General features: G+C 36.2%; 1 protein-coding gene and 1 long non-coding RNA gene across 2 annotated transcripts in view; one reads left to right on the forward strand and one right to left on the reverse strand.

Moving 5' to 3' along the window:
* Positions 1 to 11,929, forward strand: part of LOC127799313 (uncharacterized) — a 48,387-nt gene extending 36,458 nt beyond the window's left edge. Inside the window, exon 4 of the long non-coding RNA XR_008022594.1 lies at positions 11,643 to 11,929. This is a non-coding gene — a long non-coding RNA (uncharacterized LOC127799313). The remainder of the gene's footprint in view (positions 1 to 11,642) is intronic.
* The window catches only part of LOC127799312 (myosin-8-like), a 92,158-nt gene that overhangs the window by 39,805 nt on the left and 37,438 nt on the right, over positions 1 to 14,915 (reverse strand). The window contains exons 19-26 of the mRNA XM_052333234.1: positions 13,116 to 13,293; positions 12,762 to 12,967; positions 8,106 to 8,225; positions 7,548 to 7,646; positions 5,895 to 6,074; positions 4,877 to 5,098; positions 1,776 to 1,988; positions 392 to 604 (exon numbers count right to left, since the gene is read on the reverse strand). Of these exons, the coding sequence (XP_052189194.1) occupies positions 392 to 604; positions 1,776 to 1,988; positions 4,877 to 5,098; positions 5,895 to 6,074; positions 7,548 to 7,646; positions 8,106 to 8,225; positions 12,762 to 12,967; positions 13,116 to 13,293 (1,431 nt within the window). The remainder of the gene's footprint in view (positions 1 to 391; positions 605 to 1,775; positions 1,989 to 4,876; positions 5,099 to 5,894; positions 6,075 to 7,547; positions 7,647 to 8,105; positions 8,226 to 12,761; positions 12,968 to 13,115; positions 13,294 to 14,915) is intronic.

Raw genomic sequence — 14,915 nt, forward strand, 5'->3', positions numbered from 1 at the left:
ATAACATCTGACTACTCAATTCTGTCAATAATTATTCACTAAGCTTGTTTGTTTCTTCAAAATTTTTCTTGTATCATAAATTTTATTTTCAAGGTAACTTATTAAATTAAGGTATCACCAAAGAAGAGCTAAAGCGGGTGCAATTCCAAGTACACAGTTGGCAGTACTATGAACTGTGTACAAAAAAAGACCATTATTCAATGTGAACATTGTATGTGCAGATGCTGGGAAAGATGGGAAAACTGTACATGCACTTTACATGTGCTAATAGACAGAAGAAAAAGATTATTTTGCTCAGGAAAAAGAAAAGTAGAAGATTTATTTTACAAGATATATATACAGAGAGATAGAGAGAGAGACGATATTGTTACTAGGCTCCAAGCAAGCTGACCTTAAGCTTTTCATTTTCAGCCATAAGCATATTAATAGTTTCATTATCAATAACAGGAACCTCCTGCATGACCGGAATTTTCTCGGCTGCTTTCTTCACATCCTCAAGTTCCTTAATGAGCAGTTCCTTAGTTTCTTCAAACTGCAGTTGCATCTCTTGCAAAGCAGACTGCAATTTCTCATTTTCCTTTATTTTTGCTTCCTCCATGTCAGCCTGCAATGAACAAGATCAGGATAAACAATAGGGTGTTTGCAATATAAGATATGGATAATTTGGGTTCTGAACAGTTAATTTTAAATGACAAGAGTATATTCAAAGGGAAAAAAATGCAAAAAAAAAACATATATCAGAGGCAATCACCTGTAAGATTCAACACTAGTATAGACCTTTCTATATATCAACCGTTTCATCAATATTTTGGCACTTGTTCTGAGTAGGCATAATGTTGGTGGTTGCAAAACCAAAAAAATGTTTAGATCACCACACATCAATACAAGGCACCTATTTGCAACATCTCTAACCATTGCCGATGGCATGTAACATCTGACTACTCAAAATTTTGCCAACCATTCTTCAATAAGTTCATTCATTTCTTAATAATTTTTAGCTGTTTCACAAATTTTCTTTCCTATAAAACTTACTAAAGCTTGCAAAATTGTCACAGTAAGTAAAACATCTTATGTTTCTTAACAAATTAAGGTATCACAAAATATGAGGTAAAGGGGATGCAATGTCATGTACCGAGGCTGTAACGTTTTACTTTGGTGCTATCTTTTACTTTGTTGCTATTCATAGCTATTATTGTAATTTTTGGAGGGATTTAGCCTGCTGGTAGAAGGTTCCAAGCAGTGCAAGTTGTAAGTAGACCGTTAGGCAACTTGACGGATTCTAGAAGGGACTTGGCAACCATTTTGGCGCCAATCCCAAGTTGAGGCCGTATAAGAGATCGGCCCAACTCATTGTGAAGGCATGATTTGATAATTGAAATCCGAAATCTCCCTCCTAAACTTCTCATTCTTTCTCTCTTTCTACTTTTCTCTCTCTATTTGACATTCCCTCCCTTATTCCTACGAATTCTCTCTCGGATCAGAGAGAATTCCCTCTATCAGATCAAGGATCTGACATGCAATTCCAAGTACAAAGTTGACAGTACCATGAACTGTGTACAAAAGAGACCGTTATCCTATGTATGGCTCACATGCTCTAAAAGCTCCAGAAGTCAAGAGGAAATAAGTTTGAAAACCAAATGCAAAAGCTGAAATAACTATAAGTGCACTTTACTAAAGCTGTTTACAAGAAGTTGCAACAGAAAAAGTTCATTTTCATGATATATATACAGAGAAAGAGAGAGGCAATATTGTTATTAGGCTCCAAGCAACCATACCTTAAGCTTTTCATTTTCAGCCAGAAGCTTATTCATCGTTTCATTATTAATAACACGGACCTCCTGCACAACTGGAATTTGCTCTGCCACTTTCTCTTCAACCTCATGTTCTTTAATGGGCAGTTCTTTGGTTTCTTGAAACTGCAATGGCATCTCTTGCAAAGCAGACTGCAAGTTCTCATTTTCCTTTCTTTTTGCTTCCTCCAAGTCAGCCTGTGAGAAACAGAAAAGGACAAAGAGTTAGAAATTTAGTTGTTATGTTGCACAAAGCAGTAGAAGATATGAATAAAATTAAAAATATGAAAGCAATAAATGCTCAAAGTATAAGCAAAGAGAGAAAAATTAAAAATATATACATATGAAGGAATCACCTAGAAGATTCAGCACCAATATAGACCTTTCTATATATTAAATCAACCATTTCAACAATATTTTGGCACTTGTTCTGAGTCAATACCTATCACGACCAATAAGGGGGTGGGTGACCTGGGTCAAGCCTAATGAACCATAAGACCATTAGGATCAAGGAAACCTCTATGCTTACCATATCATGAAAGTAGCAAACAGTAACCGATACACTGAACCCATATCCATTTCATGATAATAAACTGAATCAATGTTCATACAATCTTTGCCTGTACCAACCAGAGGAAACTGCTAAGCATATCAAAATGAAGAAAATAACTAATGCCCACAAGAACAAACATGGGGCATACAAATACAAAATGACTAAACTAAATTGAACTACTCAAACTATCTGATGCATCACCTCTGAGGTTGAACTATGATCTAATACACACACACACACACGTAACAAGTACAAGTAAAAATCAGTGAATGGGCAACATATACCATGACAAAATTGGGACATGCAATATGTACGAGTTTTTATAGAAGAAAGATTTTTTTTTTTCAATCATGCAAGCTTATTTGTCATTTTAGAACAATAAAAAATTTTCAAGAAATTCTTTCTTTCTTTAATAAAACTATTTTTCTTGTATTTGATAGAAAAACCAATATTTTCAATTTTATGGGAGTACACTAAGCATAAATAAATCCACATAACAGTTTTGTCATTGTCCACACAATTATCATCGACCGTGTCAAAGAAATAACCAATCCACGTGTTGGCCAACACACGGGATCAGCAACACCCTTGCTAACTAGGGTCAGATCAAGGTGCACCAAGGCTAACATCTAATGTTGTTAGCTATAGTATTCTGCTAAATGTCCAAGTATTGATCAACAATACTGGTAACTCCCTCCCTCTCTCTCTCTCTCTTTCTCTCTGTATATATACATCCATAAATGTTACTTCATTTGGCAAGATACCTATGCCTACATGGTTTTGGTAACATATAGAATTCTATTCTTATATGGTTTTAGTATAGTGTATTTCTATTTTTGCAGATCACCAGACTCAATTTATTTTCTAGAGAACTTACAAAAGCTTGCAAAATACTCACAGTAAGTAAAATGTCAAATTTTTCTTATAAAAGGTATCACCAAATAAGAGTAAATGGGCATGCAATTGCAAGTACACAGTTGACAGTACTAGGAACTGTGTAAAAAAGATATCACTATTCAATATGGATTCACATCCTCTAAAAGATTCAGATGTCAATAGGAAAGGTTTACTTAACACAAATGCTGTGTACTAAAAGTTGCAACAGAAAAGGTTCACTTAACATGATATATATAGAGAGAGAGAGACAGAGGAAGGGAGGGAGAGACAATATTGTTACAAGGCTCCAAGAAGCTTAACTTAAGCTTTTCATTTTCGGCCATAAGCTTATTAATTGTTTCATTATCAATGACAGGGACCGCCTGCATGACTGGAATTTGCTCTGCAGCTTTCTTCGCATCCTCAAGTTCCTTAATGAGCAGTGCCTTAGTTTCTTCAAACTGCAGTTCCATCTCTTGCAAAGCAGACTGTAATTTATTTTTTTCCTTTCTTTCCTCGTCCTCCATGTCAGCCTGCAACAAACAAAGTGTCACAACCCAAGGATATAGAAGTAATTGTTTCATACATGTATTTCCTCCATGGTTGTACTGTAGACTGCTGTAGTGTTGTACCTTCAGTTTACAGCCTATAAATAGGCTAAGGTAGTTAGAGAATGGATGATTGATGAATGAATTGAATTCCGTTCCCTCTCAAATGCTCTCTCCCTCTCTGTTTCTTCTGAATTCTCCCTCAATTCTCTCTGTTTCCGTTCTGATATCTCCCTCCCATTCTACTCTCCATTCCTGATTTCTTCCATATGTCCATTCTAAACCCTAGGTAAACCCTAGGATCATGACACAAAGTCAGGACAAACAACAGGGTGTTAGCAATATAGTTGATGTACAGCACAGAGCAGTAGAACATATGGATAATTTGGATTCCGAACACTTAATTTTAAAGGCCAAAAGTATGCCCAAAGACAAGAAAAAGTAAATATATGTACATATATGAGGCAATCACTCACAAGACTCAACACCAGTATAGACAGTTCTATATATCAACCATTTCAACAATATTTTCACACTTGTTTGTATTTGCAAAATGAAAATTGTTAAAGCAGATCACCGCAAATGAACACAAAGCATCTATTTGTGGCATCTCTAAGCATTATTGATGACATATAACATCTAACAGCTCACAATTCTGCGAACCATTCTTCACTAAGTTTGTTTGTTTCTTCATTTTTTTTTTTTTTTTTTTTTTTTTTTTGCTGTTTCATGATTTTTTTTTTTTTTTTCTAGAAAACTTACCAAAGCTTGGAAAATTGTCACAGTAAGTAATACATCAAAAGTTGCTTAACAAATTAAGGTATCACCAAAGAAGAGCAAAAGGGCATACAATTGCAAGTACACACTTGGCAGTACTAATGACCTGTGACAAAAGAGACCATTGTTCGATATGGACTCACATCCTCTGAAAGATTCAGATATCAATAGGAACGAAATGAAAAAGCTGGAATAACTGTACTGCACTTTACGAATGCTGTGTACTAAAAGTTGCAACAGAAAAGGTTTATTTAACATGATAAATACACACACACATTTAGAGAGAGAGAGAGAGAGAGAAAGTATTGTTACTAGGCTCCAAGAAATCTTACCTTAAGCTTTTCATTTTCAGCCATAAGCTTATAAATTGCTTCATTATCAATGACAGGGACCTCCTGCATTAGTGGAATTTGCTCTGCAGCTTTCTTCGCATCCTCAAGTTCCTTAATTAGCAGTTCCTTAGTTTCTTCGAACTGCAGTTCCATCTCTTGCATCTCCTGCAAAGCAGACTGCAGTTTCTCTTTTTCCTTTCTTTTTGCTTCCTCCATGTCAGCCTGCAACAAAAAAGGTCAGGACAAACAACAGGGTGTTGGCAATATAGTTGATATATTGCACAAAGCAGTAAAGCATATGGATAATTTGGACTCTGAACACTTAATTTTGAAGGCCAAAAGTACCCAAGGACAAGAAAAAGTATACATATATGAGGCAATCACTCGCAAGATTCAACACCAGTATATAATGTTCTATATATCAACCATTTCAACAATATTTTGGCACTTGTTCTGAGTTAATACCCAGCATCAAGTTCATGGTTGCAAAATGAAAATTGTTAAAGTAGATCACCGCATAGCAATACAAGGCACCTATTTGCAGCAGCTCTAAGCATTATAGATGACATATACATCTGAGAGCTCACAATTCTGTGAACCAGTCTTCACTAAGCTTGTTTGTTTCTTCATATTCTTTTTCTGTTTCATGAATTTTCTTTTCTAGAGAACTTATTAACACTTGCGATATAGTTGCAGTAAGTAATACATCAAATATTTCTTAAAAAATTAACGTATCACCAAAGAAGAGCCAAAGGGGATGCAATTGCAAGTACAAGTTGACAATACTATGAACTGTGTACAAAAGAGACCACCATCTTATATGGAACTCACATGCTCTAAAAGCTTCAGAAGTCAAGCAGAAATAAGTGGGGAAAAAAAAATCAAATGCAAAAGTTGAAATAACTATAAGTTCACTTTACAAATGTCTTGTACTAAAAGTTGCAAAAAGAATAGTTCATTTTATAAGAGTGAGAAAGGGGAGCATTGGATTTTTTTACCAGTCTCCAAGCAAGCTCACCTTCAGCTTTTCACTTTCAGCCATAAGCTCATCAATAACAGGAATTATCTCTGCAGCTTTCTTTGCAACCTCGCGTTCCTTAATGAGCAGTTCTTTAGTTTCTTGAAACTGCAGCTCCATCTCTTGCAAAGCAGACTGCAATTTCTCATTTTCCGTTGTCTTTGCTTCTTCTATATCAGCCTTCAACAAACAAGGCCCATACAGACAACAGGGTGTTAGCAATTTAGTTGTTAAGTTGCACAAAACAGTACAATACATGGATTAATTTGGATTCTGAACACTAAATTTGAATGCAAAAAGTCTACTCAAAAGAATTAAAACAACAAAATATGAGGGAATCACCAGTAAGATTCAACATCAATATAAACCTTCCAATCTGTCGGCCATTTCCACAATATTCAGGCTCTTGTTCTGGGTTAATACCCAGCATCATGTCGGTGGTTGCAAAAGCAAAAAAGTAAAAGCAGATCACCACACATCAATAAAAGCCACCTATGTGCAGCATCTTTAAGCACTGTTGATGACATATAACATCTGACTACTCAAATTCTGTCATCAATCATCATAACGTTCAAAAGATGCATAAACATGCAAGCTAAAACAATTCCTTATTTACAAGGGACATCTGTCATATATCAGACCAACAACGTACCAAGACATTTATCCCACTATGCTGAGTCTGCTATATGAATTCTAGATTTCCATTCATTTCTCTCTATGGCTTTATCTTTTATAAGGCCCATATAATTAATTTCAACCCTAAGGGCCTTGAACCAAATTATTTTTGGTCTTCCTCTACTTCTTTTTCTACATGCTTGTTCCATTGTGTCCCCTCTCCTCATGGGAGCCTCTATTGGTCATATTCTCACTTGGCCAAACCACCTTAATAATGTCTCATGCATCTCATCCTCATTAGAAGCCACTCCACTCTTATTTTGAATAACCTCATTTCTAGTTTTATCTTTGTTTGTAAGGTTGAATGTCCATCTTAGCATCTCGTATCGATTACACTCATATTTTGTACATGTTGGTGCCTTCTTGTTGAAAAATTTGTGTGTTATAGAACAAAGTTGATATTATAAAAAAAAAAATTCTTTAATGGAATCTTACTATCACATAAAATGGCAGATGCACTCTTCCATTTTAACCATCATGCCTTAATTCTATGGGCGACATCCTCATTAATCTTTCCACCTTTTTGGATGATTGATCCAAGATATTTAAAATGATATTTTCTTGGTAGGACTTGATCTTCCAGTTCTATGATAAAATCATCCACATTACATTTTTACTAAACTTGCATTCCATATATTCGGTTTTCACTCTACTTAATTTAAAATCTTTAGATTCTAAACTATTCCTCCATAATTCAATCCTAGTATTCACACCTTCTTTTGTTTCATCCACCAACACAAGGGAGTAAATATAAACAAGTACTAGCATGTTTAGCTTAGCAATCGTTTAATATTAACAATGCAACACCAACAAGTAGTAACACAACTAGACTACATATTAACAATGCATCACCAATAAAAGATCAGAACAGACTCCAGGTGTTGATCTACTATTGTATTCACATAGATGTTCCAATATAAGTAGACAAGTAGTAACACAATCATACTACATATAGCATATTTGTAGAAAAGATCTGACCCTCATGCGTTTCTCTTGCTCTAGCTGCCAGGTCAATTCTTCAACTTGCTTTTCGAGCATAAGTTTGGCAGCTTGGAGAGCACCAGCTTCTTTAGCAGCCTATGGATAACAAGAAAAGTAAAATCAACATCTAACTACTTCAGGTAACATGCGCATAAGGAAAAGTTACTGCACAAGTTAGAAGTTATAGGTTCACAGTTCATTAAGAAAAATTAAATCATAAAGGGAATAAGAATCAAGAATTTTTGTTGCCACTTCATGAGCTAAAGGAGGCAAAGAAAACGGAAATGTTTTAGCTCAAGATGGTTGTGAACTCCTTCAAAACAGGCTAAAGCCAATACTGCATGACCTTTCTTTCATCCAATAGAACCACATGCAAGCTCAGAAACCGTAGGAATGGAACTCTCAATGTCCACAACAAATATAGCCATAAAAACTTGAATCTTTAAAAGAATGTTTCCATATATCAATAACTTTAGAAAAGAATAAGAATTAGTTAAGTCATAAGCTTAAATTTTAACTAGATAAGAACACGTAAATCAAGAATGAAAACATCACCATTTTAAGCTTCCGTAGCTCCTTGCGAGCCACTCTTCCTCTCCAAGCACACTGAGTAACAATTGCTGCTTTTCTTATCCTCAAATAATGAAGACGGGCTAAGTATCGCCGACATTGGCTCTGTATGACATATTCCAAGGTCAAATAGGATAAGATCATACCAGAAGTTCAAACCCATGGGTGGACTAATGAAGAATGTAATGTGCCTGTGTGCATGTGTGTGGTGGATTCCTTATTCTTCTAGGGATAAAGACAATAAGGCTGGAAGATTCTGGAGAAACTATAGCATGTAAACTATAGAAGAAGCAACGAATGTAGTTAAAATTAAGAACAATCTGATTGAACTGTAACACCAAAAATAAGATAAGAACGAATTCCTTTTTTCCACCTCATAAAAATTTAAAAAAAAAAAAACACTTTCATCTAAGAGGTCAAACAAACTAGAAAATTAGGGCCTGTTCAGTTTCAGAAAACATTTTCTAATTTCAACTGCAATTTTCTATTGAATGGTTGAATCTCCAACAAGAGAACAGAAAACTCAATTTTCTAATTTTTTAACTTTATACTATGAATTGGAAAACATCAAAAAAGGTTCTCTGAATTTCTAGAAATGAATGCTATTGCTTTTGGAAACATAAAATGTTAGAACATATTTAGTTATAAAATTGAACTTGAAAATTATAAAATGTTTTCTACAACTGAATAGGCCCTTACGTTTTGTACTTCTCCTTTTTAAAGAAAACCACCCATTTTTGGAATTTCCTTGTTTTCTTGTTCAACTATTCTGACTCATGCTACATCCCCTGTATCCAAACTAAATCATATAATTGCTTTCTGTTTATAAATTTATCAAGAAAATTAGATACCTATAATGCAAATATCATTTTTTGAACCATAAATTCAGATGTTAGATAACCTTAAACACGACTCGTGTACAGGACTTAGCCAGGCATTTATCAAGCTAAAGATCTACACAAAGTTCTCTGGCTTCTGTTCATTTGGTTGCAATCTACTAGTTTACTGTTAAGGAGAATATTACTTCTAATTAGGAAGGATAGAGGGAGTAGAGAATAGATGGAGAGTTTATTCAGTTTCTTGTTTTGTATACAGTTTATTTTCAGCTTCTTACTTAGCTTATGTGGTAGACAGTTTGTTACAAACAGAAAACACAACTAGTGTTCCGTTTGTTACAGACAGTTGGCATGTCTGTTAGGTTGTTGTGTAACAACCCGTGATCGGGGTTTGGGATTTTCGTGTCGTTGAAGGGGGGTTGTTGATGTTTTGTAGGGTGTAAGAGGCAAGGAGGCAGCAGCTGTCGACAGGAGGAGGAGGAGTTGTCGACCGTTGATGGCCAAGGGCACTGTCGGTCGACCATTGACGGCCAAGGGCACTGTCGGTCGACAGTTGCCTGGGAATCTATTGACCGATTGCTGAAGCTATCGACTGAATATGTGAGTCTGTCAACCGTTTGCGACGGGAATGGTCATCCAACTGAGGCAGTGGAGAGTTTCTAGAAGCAAGGGGCACGTGAGGGGCCTTCTACATCCTTCTAATGCCTATTATGTGTATATAAATGAGTTGTGAGAGGAAGATTTCTCACAAAATAGAGAGAGAAATCGAGAGAAGGAAAGAGAAGGAGGAAAGAAGAAGGAAAGGAGGAAGAAGAAGGTTGTGGCTGAAGCTGTTGATCAATCTCCATAGCTTTAAGGCAAGTTCTATATTCTCTTCTTGCTCTTAATTCTTGTGAGAGGCTGGTTTATCACCTCTTGTTGTTGCTTTGTAAGCTCCTCTCCCTTCCATGTTTCGAGAAGGAAGCCCTCTTCTCTCTTGTTTTGATGAGAGACTAGTTTACTTCATCTTGGTGTTTCTTTTGCAAGTTCTCACCTTCCTTTTGTTTCCAAGTGCAAGTTCTAATTCTTCTCCTATCCTTATGGCTTGAGCTATGGGATTAGGGTGGACTATTAGAGATAAAACTCCCTGTTTTTGGTAAAAGAGTTCATGTGGAAGGTTATGTAAAGATCTTTGTACCCCATCCTTGATTCTTGCTTGTTGTTGTTTAAGCCATTTGGAACTTGAAATAGGGCTTGTTCTACCCTATAATCCTTTGGGAATGATGTATTTATTGTTAGGGTTTAGATCGTGCAAGTATTTTGTGGGAAACTTGCATGTTGGAGTTCAATCTCGGGTGGCAAGGCATTCTGTTGGCCAACAGATGCCTTCAAATTTGTTGACTAGGGTAACCCAAGCATACTGTCGGTCAACAGATGCTTGGCAATCTGTCGACCAACTAGCAAGAAAATGTCGATTGTTCGAGTTATTTCTCTATTTCCAAATTTATGTGGTTTCTTGATTGTTCCCCAATTAATTCTACACCTTGAATGGCTGTTTTGGAGTGTAAATAGGCATGTTTGAGCATGATAATGAGCTAGCATTGGCCCATATGGAGAAATTGGTGATTGAGGGAGTATTACACTTATGTCTTAATTGGGAAGTTTTAGGGGTTTAGATGTGCATGCATGGGTTTGTATACAAGCCAGAGATTAGGTTGTATAGAGTTATGAGTTGGGAGGTAGAATTCACGGATGTCTTCTTATGATGAGTGGGCAGTTGCCTTGAGAATTGCTTTGTGAATTTGGTTATGGAAGAGGATGTCTGAGTGTACACCGTGAGAGTAATCATAGTTTTAGAAGAGATAGGAAGAAATGTATGAAATCATATACATGTATGCTCTATGTGGTTGATCGTGATTCCAGAAGATAAAAGGTGTGATTATATGAACTGACCTCCCTTCTAGACTGGAGCACCACGACGATGAGGCCACTGCACACTTGGCGTGTGGTATCGTAGGCGTGTGTCAACTTGATGGGAGTGAGTGGAGAGCGAACCGAGAGTGCTGCAATGATGAGGCCACTGCATACTTGGCATGTGGTATCATAGATGTGTGTCGGTGCCACTGAGCTGAGCTAGTTGAGGACACCACTATGATGAGGTCACTGCATACCTGGCGTGTGGTATCATAGGTGGGTGCTAGATAACAGGGGACTGTAGAGCGGACTGAGGGCATTGCTATAATGAGGCCATTGCATACTTGGTGTGTGGTATCATAGGCATGTGCTAGTGCCGCAGAGTTTGAGAGCATTGTTATGGTGAGGCCATTACATACTTGGTGTGTGGTACCGTACAGGCCCAAAGTGAGTTGCCATGTGATATGAGTATTGTGTTGTTGCAAGATAATGAGTGTTGTGCTTAAAGCATTATATGGGTTCAGAGACTATATGGTAGCAAGGTTACCGGATTGTGCCTTATCCATGCTATGGTAGGACCTTGTTATTTGTGTGGATTATATTAATCTATGTTATGACTCTATCTGTGATATTCCATGTTACAATCCTACCCATGTTTCTCCATGCTACGATTCTACCATATATTGTCTGTTATTGCTTACTGAGTCTCCATTATGATATATCTCATGCTCCATTTCGTTATATTATACTTGTTGAGCCTTGCGGCTCATTCTTTCTCTTTACATCATTCCAGGTGCAGGTAAAGCGAAGAATGAGAAGGGTCCTATCGAGACAGGATCTGTTAGGTTAGATATGTACAAAGCTCACCCGAATAAAAGGTCTTGGGGGCGTTTGTTGGTTTGAGACATGCTAGTGGCTGTATCTTTGTTATTTTGGCTTGTTGCATTCCCCTTGAGACAGCCTAACAGAATGTAATGTTAACACTTATGTTGTTCTATATGAAAAGAAAATAATGGATTCATTGTTGTTTGTTGTTAGTAGTATGGATGATCTTGATTGAATTTTACTCTGTTTCCATCTTGCGGGGAATTTCCCTCGAAATTCCTATGCTAGCAGGACTTCCAGAGGCGGGCCTTCACAATTTGGTAACAGAGCCTTTATATTGGACTTTCAAGTCTTTACATGTTGAATAATAGATAGCATTATATAAACTCACTGCTTTTGCTATAATATTCATTCAATTCATTATATACAGTTTTGATTCTCTCTCTCCATTTTCTTTTAATTTTCATTTTCTCTCTAGCTCTTACATTTCCTGCATCTTGATCTCTTTTGGTTTAACACATATTTAAACATGGAGATATCAATGTTCAGCATAGAAAAATTAAAAAATCCACATTTTAAAATGGTCTTGTTCAGAGTGTTCATAATCCCAAGGCTCTCAATAGCCAAAATGTATCAAGAAAACAGTAGCAATCTCACAACTATAAGAAAATGAGTTTCTGAATTGTTGTAAAACATTGTATTAGTATATGATACATCAAAAGGAAAAGAGAATATGGTGTGGTCTATTTATGTGTGGTCTCACTACTTGCTATTGCTTCACCAGTTTGTCATCCCTAAGCCATCTTGACAATCTTAGTACCAGAAGTTACAAAGGAGTAACAAGAAGTATCAACCAGGCTTGGTTTGACAATTTGATAGCTTTTGGCAAATTCATACTCCCTCATAATCTTAAGTAGATCTGAGCACAAAAGTTAAAACATGAACCACTATACCTCCTAGATATTTTGAAAGTAATACACCACCTAGATATTGAATCTTCTTCAGCAATTGATTAGGATTTCAGATTTCAGTAAATAAACCAGCTAGTTGTTGATTCTTCATCACCTAAATAAAACCACAAATATACCTGGATAAGAGTTGAAGCTTTATTTTTCTTTCTGCAGTGAAGCTCAATGCGAGCAGCCATTCCACGCATGCCTGTTTGAATTTTAACAGCAGAAGAGTGCAACATTTTATATGCCTTTCTAGAAATATATGCACGCATGTCTGCCTGGATCCTCACACTAGCAGCTTCCCTCCTCATACACTCATAGCAACAGCGTGCAGTTTGTCCTAAAAGCAGCCCATAAAATAGATGCAGTAGGTTAAAAGTGAAATTCAGATTGCTGGCAAGAAAATGTTAAAGGTCACAATCAACATTCATCAGAAAATATTAAGTTGAAATCTACAGTCATGCATGATAATAGAATAAAAATGATACCTCTGCATACAGCTTGAATCTGTATGGCAGACAAGCGCAGTGCAATAAAAAATTTTCGTCCAAAGTATGAACGAACTTTTCTTTGGATAATACAGGCAGATCTCCCTAAAACCTCAGTCCTCTGAGCATCTAGTTCTGCCATCTGACCAGCTCTGAGAAACACTTTACTTCTGCCAACCTACACAAACCTAGAACCAATTAGTGGAAACTTTTCAAGAAAGTACAGAGTAAAAAGAAAACAATTAACAAACAAATATCCCTGCTTTCCATTATGCTAATCAAATACATTGTAAAAATTTGAAATCAACAATGACGACAAAAAAATAATCAAAACTATGTCAAAAACTATGTCAAACTGACTCATGATCATATTTACTATTCTGATAAACAACAACATATCCAGCCTTTATCCTACTATGTGGGGTCGGCTACATGAATTTTAGACCATATTTACTATTCTGATATTAAAATTAATTAATAGAGGTGAAATCAGATCAGTTGCTCCTTTTTTATCTCATTTCTTGGGAGTCCACAAGAATTTGTCAATATTTCCAGTTAAGTCCTCTTGTTCCTAGATATTCCATGCCAGCTGAGCAGAAAATCTATTGAAATGTAAATCTTATGTTAGGTAGAAAGAGAGATGGTTAAATATAATCCTCAAGCTATAGAATGGGTTTCTCAACCTAGATGAACTGCTCATACAAATACAAAAAGACAGGCTATATCTCCTGCATGCTTAAAGCAAGATGTGGCAAGTGCAGTTGACAACCGCAGAAAAATGTGTGGTCCTTGAATCAATTTCACCTATAATGAACAAGTATAACATATCTTCAAAGAATATTCAATCTTAGCCCTTTACAACTCAAAATATTAAAAAGGGTTCTATCCCAAAAATGAATGGATTTTTCTTCATGCTTCGATCTTCCCCTTGAGTTTGGAAGACTCATAATAAATGAATGTTTGAGCATGAATTAAATAACTTGTCTAAGGGAGGAGCTAAAACCATCTCTCACTGACATTCTTCACCCCTTAGGACCTATCCATCAAGGTGAGGAGCATTGCTCATCCTAGGTTGATATAAATCAAAAGTGATAAACCAAACTCCCAGAGACCCAAACGACTTATGGCCATGGCTTCATGTGATGAAAATCTAGTTATAATTCTCTCCTTCATCCTGAGTAACCATAAAGCTTGTGAGAAAATTTATCCCTCAACCTACAATCTACCAGGAACTATATGAACCAAGAATCATGATTTAACTCTTCCATATGAAGAAATTAAAAATGTTCTAACCTTTAGCTCTCAAGGGTGTTGCAGTGGCAGTTCCTGCAGGTACCACAGTATTGTTTTGTCCAATACCAGCTTCTTTTATCCTCTAAACAATTTTAATCATATTTTTCCCCACAACTACACTCATTAAGTAGTACATTGACACTTGAATCACTAATTCCAAGGTCAGATGAGATATATATTTTTCCAAGTTCAGCTAACAAATCTGTTTTAATGCTAGACACCCTTCTGGTTTTCCCTTAATATCTCACTGGTCTGAACGTTCTCTATTATTTCTTTTTCCACAGAAACTAGACACTTTAGGGAGTCTATCGAAACAATAATCAGTTTTTTTGGTTTCCATATGAGGGAAGCATGAATTTTTAAAGTTCAGTAACTATTTTGCAAGCTAAAGTCCACTGACTGCTAGCACTACCCTCTATTTCAACCACCCACTAACCTTATTTGTCCCTTTAAAATTTCTACGTTATTTGTCCTAGAGAGAAAGGACTTATGAAGGAGTCATTAGAA

The sequence above is a fragment of the Diospyros lotus genome, chromosome 4 (genome assembly GCF_014633365.1).
Source record: "Diospyros lotus cultivar Yz01 chromosome 4, ASM1463336v1, whole genome shotgun sequence".
Lineage (NCBI taxonomy): Eukaryota > Viridiplantae > Streptophyta > Magnoliopsida > Ericales > Ebenaceae > Diospyros > Diospyros lotus.